This window comes from Stigmatopora nigra, chromosome 15 (genome assembly GCF_051989575.1).
Source record: "Stigmatopora nigra isolate UIUO_SnigA chromosome 15, RoL_Snig_1.1, whole genome shotgun sequence".
NCBI lineage: Eukaryota > Metazoa > Chordata > Actinopteri > Syngnathiformes > Syngnathidae > Stigmatopora > Stigmatopora nigra.
Genome location: NC_135522.1, coordinates 2,464,728 through 2,483,125, shown reverse-complemented (window position 1 = coordinate 2,483,125; position 18,398 = coordinate 2,464,728). Strand labels below are relative to the sequence as shown.

The 18,398-nt window shown below is 39.8% G+C and overlaps 1 protein-coding gene across 3 annotated transcripts in view; it reads right to left on the bottom strand.

Moving 5' to 3' along the window:
• Nucleotides 1–410: 410 nt before the first annotated feature.
• The window catches only part of pde4a (phosphodiesterase 4A, cAMP-specific), a 41,336-nt gene continuing 23,348 nt past the window's right edge, over nucleotides 411–18,398 (bottom strand). The window contains exons 1-15 of one of the 3 annotated variants that reach the window (XM_077734398.1): nucleotides 14,071–14,707; nucleotides 13,648–13,833; nucleotides 12,562–12,598; nucleotides 12,404–12,474; nucleotides 11,920–11,969; nucleotides 11,261–11,373; nucleotides 6,189–6,282; nucleotides 5,917–6,080; nucleotides 5,721–5,819; nucleotides 4,821–4,985; nucleotides 4,646–4,745; nucleotides 3,883–4,037; nucleotides 3,684–3,806; nucleotides 2,960–3,142; nucleotides 412–2,285 (exon numbers count right to left, since the gene is read on the bottom strand). In XM_077734398.1, coding sequence (XP_077590524.1) covers nucleotides 1,806–2,285; nucleotides 2,960–3,142; nucleotides 3,684–3,806; nucleotides 3,883–4,037; nucleotides 4,646–4,745; nucleotides 4,821–4,985; nucleotides 5,721–5,819; nucleotides 5,917–6,080; nucleotides 6,189–6,282; nucleotides 11,261–11,373; nucleotides 11,920–11,969; nucleotides 12,404–12,474; nucleotides 12,562–12,598; nucleotides 13,648–13,833; nucleotides 14,071–14,321 — 2,271 coding nt within the window. In that variant the 5' untranslated portion in view covers nucleotides 14,322–14,707 and the 3' untranslated portion in view covers nucleotides 412–1,805. Of the gene's footprint in view, nucleotides 2,286–2,959; nucleotides 3,143–3,683; nucleotides 3,807–3,882; nucleotides 4,038–4,645; nucleotides 4,746–4,820; nucleotides 4,986–5,720; nucleotides 5,820–5,916; nucleotides 6,081–6,188; nucleotides 6,283–8,771; nucleotides 9,307–11,260; nucleotides 11,374–11,919; nucleotides 11,970–12,403; nucleotides 12,475–12,561; nucleotides 12,599–13,647; nucleotides 13,834–14,070; nucleotides 14,708–18,398 lie in introns of those variants that run through there. The other 2 variants (XM_077734397.1, XM_077734399.1) reach the window with 2 other exon arrangements.

Here is an 18,398-nt window from a genome sequence, read left to right as displayed (position 1 = left end):
TATATAACAGGGGTTAGGGAACCTTTTTTGATGGAGAGAGCCATAAACAATTCATATTTTTTAAATGTATGTATGCAAAAGAGTGTAATGAAAAAAATGCTTTATGCTGGGGCTAGTGCAGACATGGGCAAACTACGGCCCGTGGGCCACATCGGGCCCACTAGGCCATTTAATCGGGCCCGCTGACGTTTCCTAAAATATGTTTTTTTCCCCAAGATGGCGCTGTCCCACGGATGCCAGTGACAGTAGCTCTGTCCACTCTTATTTATTTTTTTATGTTTTACAGCCCCTCTATCTTTTTTAAGGACATTTTAATATTTCTTAATACATTCCTTTTTACTTTACATTGTACTTTATACTTTTTTACTTTAATGATGAGTATGTTAACACTTTACTCCTTTTTTTCTCTTTATATTTCATATGTATTATTAACGGATGCACTTTTTTATATGTATCGTATCTTGTGCTGACCCCGCCCATCTGTCACATTTTTAAAATCAATATGGCCCCCGAGCCCAAAAGTTTGCCCACCCCTTGGCTAGCCTCAACGCCATAATACCAACATAACGCTCCTATTCCTACCCTTTCTCACTATCAGTTTCCATATTAGTTTACCTCACAGGTTAGTGGAGAGCCACATGTGGCTCCCGAGCCATAGATTCCCTACCCCTGATATATAAAGCACACTGGATTACAAGGCGCCCTGTCTATTTTAGAGATAATTTAAGACTTTTAGATGCGCCTTACAGTCGTGAAAACACAAGAGTCGGTCAGCGTTTGTGTCGATGGTGGTGATTGCTCTGTAATACCAGCAGAAGAGCGACAAAGGAAGACTTGACGGCTTAAAAACGTGTCACCACAGACAGATCAACCACAATAGCATGGACACAAGCTTCCACCAGAGACAATCAAAAAAAGTGAGAACAAAAAAAAAAAAAAAAAAAGCATACGCATTCCCATCCCACAATGCATTGCTTCACCACAGCACTCCATTTCGGAGGCTGGTGAGTCAGAAAGGCACAGAGCCATCTTCTAGCTAAGCGCTCTCCTCATAAAAAGGGGGGGTACAGAACCCGGATTTGAACCCCCCCCCCCCCCCCCCCCCCCCTTCAGCAGCGTCCGTTTATCCCGCAGCGACATGTCAAATTTTTTCTTTTCCGACAAAAATGGAAAGAAAAAAAATTAAGAGTAGAGTTGTTTTGCTTTGCTTTGCTGAAGAAAATCACTTCCTGCTGGGATATTCTACTCAAACGTGATTGGCTAATGTGGACTAAACACTTTTTTGTTGTTTTAAGAGATGGCTTTTTCCAAAAGAAAATAATAATAATAAAGAAAAATAATCCCTTGTGTGTAAATGCACAGGTAAAAACATACAGTCAAAGTTTGCGTTTGCAGGAAAACGGCAGCCCAGGTGGTCAAAAGGGGGGGTTTTGAAGGGGGGGGGGGGTGCTCAAATGCTCCAATGTTAATTCTGCATATATGCACGCAGGGTGGGGGGGGCATACACACATTTTGCATTAAAAAATGACTTAGTGCGTGTTTATTTTTGTGTGCATTGCAGGGCCAGAGTGCTACACCGGCTTGTCCAATCTACAGTTGTTGTGTGATCAACTCCTCTTGATTCCCTTTTTTGTTTTAGTTTTTTTTTGTTCGTTTTTTTTTTGAAAAATAGATTTAAAGGTTTGTATCATCGCTGCCATGAGTATTCTTGTTCTCGATTTGGCCTGGTGAAAGGATGAAGAAAAAAAGATGAAAAAAAAGATGTGCAAGTGAGGAGAAGGATTGGGGAGAAACCATAGTGATGCTCATGTATCGTCAGCTTGTGAAGAAGAGTCCTCCTCTTCCTCTACAGGACTCGTGTCAGAAAGTCTTCCCGTCTTGGATTGGACTTCCAGTTCGCTTTTCCTCTCCTCTTCCTCCTCCTCCATCGCTACTTCCTCGTCGTCCTCTTCCTCCTCGATGATGTCCTCGTTTTCTTCTTCCTCCTCCTCGGCTAGGACGTCCTCCTCTTCCTCGTCTTCCTCTTTGGGTCTCGGACCTACGTCCCTATCCACGCCCTCGACCTGGGTGCCGTCATCCAGAGTAAGCTGGAATTGAAACTTATCCGTACAGGCGTTGAGTTCCTTGTCCTGGCAAATGGGGGGAGGCGATGGACTCTGGGGGATGGTACTTTGGTACCAGTCCCTATTGTCCTCCAAGGTGTCCAGGATGTCCTGGGCGTCAGGGTGGACCAGGTCTCCCCAGGTTTCCCACAAAGGATGCACGATGTAGTCAATGAAGCCCACCTGTGAGCAGAGGGAAAACATGCTAATGCTAATGTTTTCCAGTTTTTATAACCCACCAGAAACCCTATTTTCCACATTATAAGAAAAATACTACTTCAATCCTGTGCATTTCATTGGAGGGAATACATAGTAAAAACATAGAGGTTCCTATTTTGATGTGAAATAATGGAGTATAATCTTAATAAAATAAAAAAAAATCAGGAAAGGAGTAATTGTCAGTTTATCAATGCTGGTACTAGTAGTACTGGTACTATACTGGTACTACCAGACTACTGAAGGACTGTGTAGTAACCTCAGTTTCAGTCCCAGTCTGCAGAAGTGTTGTGGCTCCAGTTTTCTCAACTAGATCTACAATGTCTTCTGTGTCTTGTTATTGCTACTACAAACAAGAAATTTCCCAAATACTGGATAAAATTAAAATTCTAATCTAATCTATTGTAGCCAATTAAAGATGAGACCTAAAAAAGTATTTGGATGAATTTGAATAATATATGTTTATATACTGTATTCCGATACTTTGATAATTAGTCGATTAATCATGGCAGCCATGTTGGCAGACATAGACTTCAACGTGCTACAAAATCATAACAGCCAAGACAAACTGACTCAAGGACAGTTTCTTCCCAAGTTCTGCACTTAGTACCTAATCAATGAGTTTCTTATCCTTGGTTTACCTGACTCTTCTCCACAGAGGCAGTGTGCTTATCGCACATGGGGCTGATCTCCATCCCTCGTTCCCTCTCTTTGTCCCCTTGCCTGAAGAACTCCTCCATGATTCTTTCCGTCCACTGTCGGTATACGTCCAATGGCTTGGTGGGATTGCTCAGGTCGGCGCAGTGCACCATGTTCCTTAAGACCTGCATAGTCAGACAATGTCATATACGCCTTCCAGATCAACTAAAGATGCAGTGACTAAATTACAGACCAGTCTGAGTCAAAAATATCAGTAAATATGGTTCACAAAAAGCTTAAATTCAGCCTAGGTTCTTACAATTCTCAATTTTAACACCAAATGGTGTCAGTTAACATGTTAAAATCAATGTGGAAAACTATATAGGATTTTTATCAATAGTCTATCGTTATCAATTGCTCAGGAATCAATCAAAAAACACCATTTTCTCTCATTTGGTCACTTTAAAAAGCACTTTTTGTCATCTTGACCCTCCCCACAGAACAATGCCTACTTGGATTCTAGGAAAAACACACTTGGTAATGGAATTATGTAACATTATGTCACACACACACACAGCACACTTCTGCTGACCTACTTTTAGAAGCGGTCAAAAATTCTCCTCAGCTTGGAAAGAAGGATAAAAAGACTAGCCGATTTCAAGTTATTTACTTCAACACGCTACCTGGTGATCTGCCAATAGTCAAATAATGTTAAATGAGTGTTACCTGTATCCTATCAGTGTAGTGGTCCAGTAGTAGAACGCCTGAACTGGTGACTTTCTTGGTTTCTACCATGGTCTTGAGGTCTGCCAGCAAACTCATGTGTTTGGACATATCTGTGGCTAAGACCTGCACACACAAAAATTGTCATGGATGAATCGAGGAAAGAAGATGTATGTAGAAGAGTACCAAAATTCCAATTCACCATGTCAATAACCAGTTTTCTCAGGCTCTGTCTCTGCCGCTTGCTGAGGTTCTGGAAGATGTCACAGTTGTCCTCGTGGAGGAGTTTGAAGCCCACAGCCAGGTGATGGTTTTCTAGAACTGACTCGTCGTTGTACATGAGAGCCAGTTCAGAATCTGTGGTGAGTACGAAAAGTGTGTTTGGATAGGATTGGATAACTTTATTCATCCCTTATTCGGGGAATTTCGTTGTCACAGTAGCAAGAGGGTGAGAATGCAGGTATAGGAGAGACATTATAGACATAAATAGGTAATAAGTAAGTTAATAAATAAATAAATACATGAATAAATATATAAAAATAAATAAGCGTGTTGCTGAAACATATATATATATATACATATATACATATTATACACATATATACGCATACATACATATACATATATACATATTCTATGCATACATACATATACATATATGCATATTATATGCATACATACATATACATATTTACATATTATATGCATACATACATATACATATATACATATTATATGCATACATACATATACATACATATATATACATATATATATATATACACATATATGCATATATATACATACATATAAATATATACATACATACTTATAAATATATACATATATACATATATATAAATATATACATACATTTTTTTAATTAAAGTATGTTTTTGACCACTACACAAAGCAGCTAACATTGATTTGTTGTTTTTTGTCTATTGTGTTGTGCACATACATACTGGTATTTATTAGGAACTGGTTGGACACTCCGGGATGGTCCACATCGTGGATGGCGGCTGCAAATAAAGCAGCTAAAATCTCCAAATCAGTGAACACGGCCTGCAAAAAGGGAACATAGAACCAATGAGAATCTCTTCCAGATTACAAAACCATGAAGTATCAAGTAGTATTTACATCTAGAGCTGGACTGGACAGCAGGACGTGTGTGGACTGAGTGACATCGGCGGCGTGGAGGCTGTTGTGGTAGGCCACGTTGGCATGGTAATGGTCCTCCAGCGTCATCACGTAGGTGACAAACGTATCCACTGGGATCCGAAAGGTCTTCAGTAAATCTCGCTCCTGCCGCCGGTGGTCACAAATTCGGATTAGACATCTCCAATTGTAACTGTCTAATTTGGCTCTTTTGCTTTGGTTATTATGTAACATTCATTTCAAGTTTACAGAACAATATTAGGCGACATGCTAATAACCATTTTGTGCTTTTTTTCCTGACAACAATTTAGATCAACCATTCATTTTCCAAACTGGTTAACCCACAGGTGTCAAAGTGGCGGCCTGGGGGCCAAATCTGGCCCACCGCATCATTTTGTGCGGCCCAAAAAAAGTAAGAGTGCCGACTTTTTGTTTTAGGATCAAATTAAAATGAAGTATATAGATGTATATTAAATTTCCTGATTTTCCCCCTTTTAAAATCAATAATTGTAATTTTTTAATCAATTTTTCTGTGTTTTTAGTTAAAAAATCATTTTGTAAAATCTAAATATATATCAAAAAAGCTAAAAGAAACATTGTTTTAGATCTATAAAAAACTGAATATTCAGGGCTTTTAATCCAGTTCTTTTAATCCATTTGTAAAAATAAAACAATATTTAATTTAAATTATATTGCCTACAGTTGAATACTAAGTTGTAATTAAGCATTAAATTAAATTAAATGCTTTTATTATCATTATTCCACAAGAATATAATGAGATTTAAAGTTTCAACACTAACTGGACAAATAACAACAACAACAAATAATCAATAAATACCACCAATACATAAATAAGCAATAAAAAAGGTAATAAATAAATACCTGGAAGATGGCAAACATAATGCAGCTCAGGGGTCTGTTGTTAGAAAACTCTGCCACATGAAAGATATTAAGGCCCCACTTGTTCAAGTCATTCAGCTCCTGAAGGACACAAAAAAGGACAAACACAATTAAATATGAACAATATCCGGATAAGAGGAGAATAAGACAACTTATTTGTTTTCTCCTCCACACTCACTCGGGCTAACGCGTCCTCGTGTTCGGTCTTGACGCCGAAGCGAGGCAGTGTGGAGTTGGAAAGGCTGGAACTGTGTGTGAGCTTCTTCACGCCGCTGATGTGACACATGGGTTTGTCGCGTTCCCTAGAGGTCGGGGAAGGGATCTCCACTTCGTTCTGTTTATCTGACAGAGTAAGATGACATCATGTTAGTAGGCGGGGCATCCTAGAAGTTGCCAATAGGATTCGGACAGGTGTTAGATGGGAGCCTTGGGTTGCCAGGTTGGGCTTACCTAGGAAGGTAGTGGAGATGTATTCGGACACCTGGTTCCCTGAGCGACTCATCTCTGACAAATGGGATAACTCTCTGTTCAACATCCTCTTGAACTAGAAGAAACCAAAATATAGACATTTTTTTTTTATTAGATTAGATAGATGATGGGTTTTTGTTAACGATTTATTGAGAATTAATTGACGGTATCCAATCTGTTTGGGACAATGAACGTTAAGGGCATTGAAATATGAACATTTGTAGGCTGTCCTTCCAGTTTAGACCTATTTTTTGTCAAGGGCAAAGTTTATTTATTAATTTTAAATAATTTTAAAAGGGGAAAAACCTGTATGTATTCTCTCATTTATTTAAATTTCTTATATAAAGTCTAAATAACGTCAATTATAAAAGGTGACATATAATGCAATATTCATTCAAAATGTTATTTGTTATGAATGCAAACTAAAAAAGTATTAATTTTATTTATTCATGAAAATAGTTTTAAAAATAATGTTTTATAATGATACATAAAAATGTCTTTGTCAAAGTGGTTATAAAATTATATATATTTAATTTATAATAGGCTGTGTCTTGGTCTAAGTGATCATTTTTGCTTGTCAATTCCCCAATGAATAAATTCAATTAAAACATCAATCTACATGAACTATAAATAGAACAAATGTGCCTAATAAAGTGTCCCACACATACACATCACCTTTAAATTTGACAAACAAAAACATGGAGTCAAATGGTCCAAATTCAATTCCCCTACCAAGATCATTACATCCTTATCCCCCAAAAGCTAATAAAATCAATTCCAATTCACAACACCTCATTTTCCCCCACAATAACGCATCAAATTCATCCATTTTGGCCGCCAATGATGACGCCAGACAATCCAATCACATGACACTTTTCATCCCTCCACATTGAATTTCAATGAGTTCCTCATTCAATGCATCATCACCATCAATGACATCTTTAAAAAAATCCCCCAAAAAAGCTCAAAACAGTCCATCTAAATAACAAAAAACCACAATGCAATGTCCTACTGACCGATCCCTCACACATAACAATCTCTTAGGCAACCACTCGCTCGGGTTGCCATGGCAACACCCTCATAGTCAGCCACTCCAGCTCCATACGGTTTATTCGGGTGACAATTCCAAAAGCGGTAGGGTAGATTGTCTCTGACCTCTACCAAGGTCAACCCACGGTATCGTCTCCCCCTTTTTTTTAGGCTTCCTGACTCGGGTCGTAAGACGGCAAAGCCGCCATTTTATTTACTTTGACTCACTGTGATGAAGGGGCCACGTAAATAGCTACTCCTGACAGGCTGTCGGGTGAGATCAGGGGAGGCCGGACGGCATTCGAGCCCCCACTGAACCACCTTCCCTGTCACTCTTCCATTGGCTTTCGCTCTCGCCTTTTCCTCTCGCCGATGCTGTGACGCTGAGTCATAGCCGCCAAGCGACACTTTCGCGGCGCCAGGACAAACAACACTTCCTCTGACACTGGCTAACGAAGCGAACGCTGCAGAGACATGACACTTGGGCACAAAAAAATGCAATATACATCCACGCCATTGTGTCTAGGCTCGCATGAAATGTGACAAGTGACAAAGTAATAATAAAAAATGACAAAAAAGTGAATTTTGTTCATCTATTAAATGAATATCATATAATGATGTCTTAATACTAACATATTTACTCTATATTGCTTGTTTAAAATTGTTCATATATTAACATGAATGCTTTGTAATGTTTTTAATAGCCATTATTCATAATAAGATGATATAAACGTATATGGTATGCTACTATGACAAGGTATGCCGGTCCGACAGAATACTTAAAAAATCTCCATTCCTGTTGGTGAAGCTTAATTAGTTCATGGTAACTTTTATTGACTATTTATTTAGAGAATATTTGATTTTTAGGGTCATAATAATTTGCATTGTTTACACTTTTAGCTTTGTGCTATGCAGAAAAATGGATATAAATAAACTTATGGTAAAGTATTTGTGATTTTTCTCCTATTTCTTCATAAATACATATTTTAAAATGTTCTAATAAAAAAAAATCGCAAAATCTGAAGATAATTGTGTCTCACAGCAACTTGATTAAAAATAACCCTAATAACAGCACATTTTTTAGAACTCTTTTGCATGATTTGATTCATACTCAAACTCATTAACATTTGTTTGGCCTTTTTCCTCCAAATATTGCCTCAAAACCTATTGAATCCCAGAAAAAAACTACTCTTTTTATATTAAAGACACAATAACATTAGCATATTACCCCTTACAACATCAAAACTAAAGAATAAGAAGAACAACTTTCCTTGCAATTAGACATCCAATCACTCCAAGTCAGTTTAAATTAATCTAATGTAAATCTAATGTAATGCTAACTTTAGCCTTTGCAATTTGTTCTGATATCTTTTTTTTGTATGGAAAACAAACACAATCACGTCAACAACAACAACAACAATCTTCCCTCCTTTGGAATCCTGAAACCGAACCTTCCACACACACACACACATTTAGGACGCTCACTGATTGGTTGTCATTTAAAGATGGCCACTACCAGGCCTTGATCGACCCTACCTGGTCCCACCAACCGATGAGCCAGGGCCTGGAGCAGGTCTCACAGAACAAGTCCACCAAAGGTGTCCTACGTTGCGCCGTAGTCCCGCCCCCCTCCAGACCGCCACCGGCCGCTTCGCCGAGGTCCAGCTCTGCCGCCGCCCTCCCCTGCAGGGGGCTGTAGCTGGAGGAGCGGGACAGCCGGTAGCCCCCCGGTACAGGCGAGGGGCATGTGGACGGCGCGGGGTCAATTTCCTCCTCCGCACCCATGCCCAGGGTAACGGGGGGCTTGGGCCGATGACATAGGCAGGGGGCGCGGTAGTGTAAGGGGGCGGGGGCGCCGCCACAGGTGCCCCATTGGCATGAGGGCGTCGTCAGGGTCCGGGGGGAGAGGCCAGGGCACTCCAGAGTGAAGGCTGCCCCCTTGAAGAAGGGGGTCTCCAGGTAAAGGGGGGAGGATGGGTGTAGACTAGCCGGGGGCCTACATGCGGGACCCTGAAGTGGGACCCCAAAGCGTGGGGCCCGGGATGGGCCCCCCCTGGATCTGGATGCTGTGGCGACTACATTTCAGCCCGTTGGGGGGGGGATCGCGCCGAGATAAAAATGCCGAGGGGGATGGATGTAGGTCGAGGGAGAAGAAAGATGGAGGTAAACAGGGAAAAGGAACGTCTGAAGGGCATACGCTCCGTCCGGCCTGGAGGGGGAGACCAAGGTCCACGTCAATGGTGGTGGGGACGCTCCAAGATGGGAAGGAAAAACGGGTTAGATGACGGAAGTGGACCAGATGGGGAGATTGGGGCGAGTATCCAGAAATGGAGATAGCAAGAACTGTGGTATAAGGGGGGATAGAAGGGGACTTGGGGGATGAAAACAAACAAGGGAAGCAAATCTGGGACAGTTCCTCGTATCGGCGGTGGTCTGGGGAAAAAAAACAGGCTCCGTCCGTCTCCCTGCGTCGACCGCCCCTCCCCCACGGTCCGGATGCGAGAGGGCCGGTCTTGGTGGATGCGTTTACTCCGTCCGAGCCCGGCGTCCCACTCGCGGATGTCGGAGAGCGATCCCCGGCGTCTTAGACGCTCGCTCCTCCTCTTTTCCGACGCCTCTCGCGCTTCTTTTTTTTCCCGACGGCTCGCGCAAGCTAATCAGGCGGCGTTGCCGCGCGCGCCCGCTGGCTGGCTGGCTCCTAACTGGGGGTCCCGGCGCGCATGCGTGGCTAGACGGTGTCTACGTCTAACGACGACTATACGTCCATCCTATGTCTACATTTTGGCGTTTCTACAATTTAGGGATGGTGAAACTAAATTCCAATAAAAACACGCTTGAACCAAGCTTGTTTACATCTTGGCATATTAGAATGATGAACTACAGGTGGCCTGTCGCTTTAAGACAGAATGATACTACGAGAGCTTTTCCTGAGATGTGATTGGTTCATGGCTAGACCACATGGCTGGTGGTCAGAATGGCCAGCCAATGATGACATGGCAGAGGCAGAGCCTGCTAAAGTTCGATAGCAACCAAGGTTACAGCCAAGACAACAGCATCAGGACCACTACACACACCCCAAGCAGGACCACCATTGGCGGCCCCCTCAATTGCTGCGTGCACCCCACTGCCATGACGACGTAGTAAAGCATAATACACACTAACTACTGTGATTGTATCCCAATCTGAAGAATGACGTGGGAAAAAATGGACTTAAAATTTCAATACTATGAAATGAAGATACTGCATTTTAAAGTACAATGGGACTAATATGTAATTTTATTTGTTTATTATTTGGTTTTTAACATTGTAGTTGTTATATTTTACATGAATAAATTATGATTGTCTAAATTTTGACTATTGATCACCAGTAATAGTGACTGTTGTCCTAGAAAATGGTCAATTATAAATTTATGTATTTATAAAAATGAATGAAAAAAAGTATTAATCATGAAACAAAAAAAATGCTAATGATTAGCGACTGCAATATAATTTTTTTTTGGCCAAAACCAATATATAATTCAAACTACTTTTTTCTAAGAACACAATTAAATCAAGTATTATTCAGATTATTTATTAAAAAAAAATATTACTAGATTAATAAAATATTTGATATGAATTATTTGGTACTGATATTTCAACTTTATACTAAATAAAGAATAAATAATACCTTTAATTGTTTAACTTGTACTGTATATTAAATCTCATCTCATTTTCTGAATTGCTTTAGGGTCGCAAGGGGTGCCGGAGCCTATCTGTGCTCACTATTAAACTCAACTAACTTAGGTCATTTCACTAAGATTATTCTGATTTAAAAAGCAGATTTATGACGCATTTTCAATAATTCCAAACAATAATTGACATCCCCACATGTTGACGTCCCATTTTGGGTCACACATGGATGGACATTAGCGCCCAAAAATCTCGATTTTCATGCAAAATGTTGAAAAATCTCACAGGCTTGGATGTATTTGGTGATTGCGTATGTCATGTCATGTTTGTGTACATTGTGCCAAGACACACATTACCTTGTTGGAGGCCATCTCGCTGACGGAGCGATGGGTCTGTATGGTCTCCAATTGGTCCAGACACCAGTCCAACTCTTCTAGAGTCTCTCGCGCCATCTGCTGGTATGTCTCCTCTGGACAGGATTTAAAAAAAATAGGAATAAACATATATATAACACAGTCAATGGGTAGTTAATATGCAATATTATATTAAGACAATAACAAACTGTACATGAAAATACCAGAAATTTTGAAATTAAAGCTAATTGTGGCTCTCTTAATAAACAGTTTATCAAATTGTGTGTTTATATAGTAAGTCAATTTATTATTTTGTCTTGTTATTACTATCATGGTATTTTATGGTTATTATTTAAGGGATTAGGTTTAGGTAAAGTTTTATTTCTTTCAAAAAGTTTTCATTTTCAAATGAATTTAAAATATATTTATATTATTATTCAGCCATTTCATTTTAATTTGCATTAAATTGTGTGTTACTTATTCATAATTGTGTTTATATTTAATAAAATCAATGTAGGAAATAAATAGATGGATATAACTTATTAATAATGTGTCAGAATACATAATTAAGTATTGATTTTGACTTGCCTACACTACATATGATGTAATTTTAGTGCATTTTTTAAAAAATATAATAACATTTTCCTCAAAAACAAACTTACCAGAAAGAGTAGCTTGTGGAACGGTAGGCTGACTGGTGACTGGCGACCTCCTGTGGACATAAACATCATTACAACAAAAAAAGCAAAAAAAAAAAAAACCGCCCACTTCTGCCCTCTGTCGATTTTTTAACACAATGCTGTCGACCTCCTGTGGACAAAAACATCACTACATAAAAAAGCAAAAACCGCCCACTGCTGCCCTCTGTCGATTTTTGACACAATGAGGCCAACACGCCAGTTTGATCCGAATTTCACGCTTGTATTTCACCCCAAAAAAACAACACAAAACATCACTGAAAAACTATTTGCTCCCCCATTCCCTTAAAACACATCAAATTTCTCTTTTTGATGCAAATCATGCAGTTTTGCTTTAAATAATGAAACTGCGAGGCAGGAGATAATTTCAGGACGCAGCTGTGTGATTACAGAATGCCGATAATTGTTTTTTTTATCATATTGATATGAATTTTGCGTGAAAACTGACTTGTTTGTGGGGGTGGTGACATTGGCGAGGATGGTGAAGTTACTTCTTACAGATCGTAGACTGGCCAGCACCTAAAAAAAATCAAATTAAAGGCAGATTAGGATTAGGATTAGGTCAAAAATTGTAGATATTAATATTTTTTGGTCAAAAAAACACACCTGAGCAAAAGGGGTGACGATCATGTCTTCGGCATGCCTGCGGATGAGAAGAAATTGGTCAAAAAAGTTGTGTGTGGCATTGCTGGATGATCAAAGCATTTATTAATCCTCCAATCAGATTGCCATGATGACACGGAACGCAATATGCTGTGCTACTCACAATCTGGAGATGTCCTCATTAGATATTATCCAAATATTCTACTTTGCCAATACCCAAAATATGGGAAAATATTGCTAGCGTTAGCAGACAAAGGTTTTTTTTTTGTACTTCATATCCGATGCATGTTTATAATCTTTGGTTTTGAAAGAGAATGCTTGTGTAGAGGTTTGATTGACAGCAGTGGTAAAAAGCATGTGAAAAAAATGGCAGATGACTAAATTTGATATTCCAAAAATAGCAAAATTGGGTTTTCCTACAAAATGGCAATTTATCAACCAATCATGGGCTCCAAATTATCCCAATCATTTTTGTTGAAAGTCTTAACTTCTTGGCTGGAATTGGCGGTGATAGACGTTCAACCTGGCAACCTCGGCCAATTACTCCCATTATTAAAGATTGCAATTTCCCTTATGACTTTCAGGGTACATTGCTTGCTGACGTGCTATATTTATATAGTGAAAAGAGGAATTAGCATGCACATATTAATGTTAACAGTCAAAAATGACGTTTTTGTATGCTACCAGTGACTGAGACGATCTGGATTAGAGCCAAAATGGATAAAACCAGATCGGTTTTATAAAAAAAAATTGATTGAAATAACTGGATTAAAAGCCCTGAATATTCAATTTTTTATAGATCTAAAACAATGTTTATTTTAGCTTTTATTTAAATATATTTTTAGATTTTACAAAATGATTTTTGCACTAAAAACACAAAAAATGGATTAAAAAATGACAATTACTGATTAAAAAGGGTAAAAATCAGAAAATTTAATATACATCTATACTCTTCATTTAAATTTAATCCTAAAACAGAAAGTCGGCACTCATCATTTACTTTCCCGGGCCACACAAAATGATGCTGCGGGCCAGATTTGGCCCCCGGGCTACCACTTTAACACACGAAAAAAACATATCAGTGCTTACCCCTCACTGTTGACGGAGGAGTTCCGCGACATGGTTTTGGGCGACGTGTCATAGTCGGAGTCGGATCTGTAGAGGAAAGACTCCCTCCGCTGGCTCTGGGGGAAGGAAGGGTGAAGCACCAAGCCGGGACTCGCCTGCGAATCCATGGGACTCCGTCCCGGAGACGGTCCATTCTCCGAATCGAAGCTGAAGGAAACACAATGCAAATGTTAAGCCAAAAATCCCATTTTTTATTGCAATTAATCCAAAACACTTGATTGACTTTGACCAATTTTCACCCAAAAATCACCTTTGACCTTCATAATGCCAAATCAGTCTTCTCAAATGAGTAAAAAATCCCATTTCTATTGCAATTAATCCAACTTTTGCCCATTTTTACCCTTAAAAACTCCACCCAAATTCCCCAAACATCCCAAAATATACCTGCAGTAACACTGCGACGAGCGCCTTCGCTCCCGAATACTCCGGTTCAATTTCAGCCGTCGAAACAACACAGATCCTCCATGTCCACGCGAATACTCTCCCGGCGACAACGGCGAAGTCAGCGCTGCAACCGGCACCACCGCCGCCGTCGTCGTCGTCGGTGCCCCTTCCAAACCATCCCACAACGTCAACTGCCTGGTCAACTTCTTCGGCCCCCTCTCCACTTGAACACCCCCTTGAAAATCCTCCATCTCCACCAACAAGCACTCCTCCAAACTACCTTAGCCTGGACTTGCAAAGCGTCAACTCCAAAAACAAGGCCCTGAGGCTTCCTCTCCACCACATGCCAGCCCAGTCAAAATACAGCAACAAGGCAGGGGGTGCCGAAGTCCTTCTGCCTATGATACTTTAAATCCTTCTCCTCTTGACTTTGTTGTCAGGATTTCCACGAGTCTCCTTAATCCGTTTGGGTGTCGCTCGGGGTCTGGCAACCGGTTTTATAGGAAGAAAAGTAAAGCTGGATATTTCAGCACCTGGCAACCTCCCCTGAACTCAGCCCTACCCGTCTTTAGGTAAGATGAGAGCTTTCTTCTCCCTAATTAATGGACTTGACGCCCTTCAAATGAATATATCTGCAAGTGGCTTTGTCTCCCCCGTCTCTCCCCCGTCTCCCCTGTCTCCCCCCCGTCTCACCTCCCTTCCTCTGGGCCCCGAGAGCATGCGCTTTCACTGTCCTTATCTCACGTCTCGCAGTTGCTCTGCAGTAACAGGAAAGCTGATCAGTAACAGACCACAGGCAACACAACAACACTCAAAGTGTGTGTGTGTGTGTAAGTGTGTGTTTTTTTTTTGCGCAATGAGGATTAGCAAGAGAGAAAGCCACCCAGAAAGAACAAAAAAAAAGTGAGGAAAGTTTGGAAGGCGACACGCTTGACTCACCCAGCTAATGTTTACATATTCCACTAAAGGCATTGCGGTCAAAACAATTTTTGGTGTTTTGACATCAACACGCTCACTCGGCTCAACCTTTTTGTCGGGAAAAAAAGACGTTGACTTCATCATGATGATCATCATCGTCGTCATTTCAGGCAAGCGACAATTAGACCATGAAATGGGTTTTTCTGCCAAGGTGCAAAGTGGTCGAGCGTGACTAATTGGGTGATGACAGAGGAGATGGGAATATTCTGTTGTCTTGGGTTTTGACGGTGGATTTTTGTTGTTTTTTTGCATTTGTTTATTTTTTGTGGGGTTTTAAATGTTTTTTTGTTTTTGGTTTTTTGTTGTTTTGGGGGTTTTGTTGTAGTTTTTTGGGTTTTTTTGTATTTTGGGGGTTTTTGTTGTTGTTTTTTGGTGTTTTTTTGTTGTTTTTGGTGTTTTGTTGTAGTTTTTTGTTTTTTTTTTGTAGTTTTGGGGTTTTTGTTGTTGTTTTTTGGTGTTTTCTGTTGTTTTTGGTGTTTTGTTGTAGTTTTTTGGTTTTTTTGTAGTTTTGGGGTTTTTGTTGTTGTTTTTTGTTGTTTTTGGGGTTTTGGGTTTTTTTGTAGTTTTGGGGGCTTTGTTGTTGTTTTTTGGTTGTTTTTTTGTTTTTTTGGGTTGTTTTTTTGTTTTTTTGTGTTTTTTGTGTGGATGCGTGTTTGAATACAGGTTTATTTTTTTTTACCAGAAGGCTGCTGAGCTGTTATTTGTTACGTCAATAACGAGAGCCCGCGTCGATGCTTATCGACAACATTGCGGTCATACTTTGCCCGTATGGCATTTGGAGATGACGTTGGTAGGGTTGACGGATTTGGTCGGGGCGGTTTTAGAGGAAATTGTGCGTGTACTTAGACTTTCGCAACTTTGTCGTCTGTTTGATTTCTTAAATTGATATAGTATTTTTTTTTGAGGTTCAGATTGATACACACGCCTACTATATGATCATCAGTCTGGATTATTATTATTATTATTACTACTACTACTTACTACTATTTGATTTATTTAATCATTTTATCATGCAATTAATTTGATTGTGATGTTTAAAAAGATCTACATATTTTAGATATAATATCTAGATATTCAGTTTTTTTTTATCAATCTAAAACAACGTTTATTTGGGCTTTTTTTTAATGTTTTTTACATTTGACAAAATGATTTTTGAACTAAAAACACAGAAAAATTGATTAAAAATTTCAATAATTGATTAATAGGGAGAATATCAAAAAAAAATAATATACATCTATACTCTTCATTAATTTGATCCTAAAACAGAAAATCGGCACTCATGATTTACTTTCCCGGGCCACACAAAATGATGCGGCGGACCAGATTTGGCCCGCGGGCCGCCACTTTGACACCTGTGATCCAAATGATTTATTTAATTCCCCTAATCCAACAATTCCTCACCAAAATGGTGCAATTTTTTCATTGGCAAAAAGTTAAATGCCTACAAGGGGTTAAAGGTCATAAGGTCAACCATTAAACTGTACATAAATGTTAAATAATGTTTTCTCGACTTTTTTTAGACAATTTTACTAACAAAATGACCCTTTGGGATGTCACTCTTGGTCTGAAACTGTCTGAGATGAGAGTTTACTCTTCATTTCCTACATTCAGGGGAACTGTTGGTTGTTGGGGAATGTAAATGCTCTTTTGAAAGCAGACTTTATTCAATTAGAGTGCAAAAAAAAAGCTGGAAACGTCAGGCTGAAACTGCATTACTGCGTTTTTTTTCTCTCCGCACACGTTCATGCCTCAAAGAGGAGACGGTGGATTAGGTGTCATTAATACGGCAGTCTTCAAAGGGCTCGAGAGCACCGAGTCAATGCGGCGATTAGTTTGATTAAAGCTCCACCACAGAAAGGGCCGCTAGGGGGGCAGGGGGGATTTACATACATTGTCACCCTCTGATGACCTCTAACCCTGGACTGCCAGTTGTTTTTTTTCTCATTTTTTGGGTCTTGCTATTGATTATTCATGATGAGGAAGCAAGTCTGTGCCACATCAGCGTTTTGCCAAAAGTCTGGTCAGCTCCTGTCGCGGAGGTTTACCAAGCTATCAATCACAAAAAAAAGATCAACTTACCCCAAAAAGGATGAAAAAAGGATGCGTTTTAAAGTGGTGGGATTTCCCCATAAGATTGAAAAACTTGGAGAAAACTACATGCCTGAAACTAAAGAAAATAGCCATAGTCAAATGCTCGTTAGGGGAATCGTCAGCAAACGGCATAGGTGTCAAAGTGGTGGCCCGGGGGCCGAAATCTGGCCCGCCGCATCATTTTGTGCGCCCCGGGAAAGTAAATTATGAATTTCGACTTTCTGTTTTAGGATTTAAAAAAAAAAACACACACACAATATACCGCTTTGGTGTCAAAGTGGTGGCTCGGGGGCCAAAATCTGGCCCGCCGCATCATTTTGTGCGGCCCGGGAAAGTAAATGATGAGTGCTGACTTTCTGTTTTAGGATCAAATAAAAATGAAGAGTATAGATGTATATTACATTTGATTTTCCCCCTTTTAAATAAATAATTGTCATTTTTTAATATTTTTTTCAGTTTTTAGTTCAAAATAATTTAGTAAAATCTAAAAATATATATAAAAAAAGCTGAAATAAACATTGTTTTAGATCTATAATAAACCGAATATTCAGGACTTTTAATCCAGTTCTTTTAATCCATTCATAAAAAAATATATATCTAAATATTATATCTAAAATGGATGATTGAGATCTGAGCGTTTTTGTATTTCAAAATATCTCCTTGTCAAGTCTCATCTCCATCACCCCGTAAAACTATCTCAATAATAAACTCCCCTCGTCCACTTGCAATCTATTTAAAGAGCACTTTTCAAGCTAGAAAACGCAATGAACGCCGCCGTCTAACGTCGACAAAATCGTGTTTGAAAACAATTCCCGGAAGCAGGGCAGCTTTGATTGGATTGCCAAAAGGTTCTGGGGAGATGTCGGCCCCAGCATTTCTACCCATTAAATAAATGAATTGCCTCTTCTTAAGATGTCTACCCAACAACATTAAATCACTATTTCACTGGCATACTTCCCAGACTCCCCTTGCCAAATGCTGACTATCCCATGTTCGATTCCTTCGCTATCATCCGACCTCCATTAAGCCAACGCCCCGGCCTCGCCCCGACCCGTGTCTAGCCTACAGCACCCCCGCGACCCACAGCTTCTTCTTAATGTGCATCGCACTGTAAATGCCAAAGAAAGCGAGTCTCCGTCATTGCTGGAGCAGCACAAAAAGGGCAAGTCGAGGCAAAAGCGCCCGCCGGCGATGCGTCACTTCCGAAAGCCCGGCCCGGAGAGTCGTTGCGGAATAAAAGCGCCTGGCGTGCTCAATAG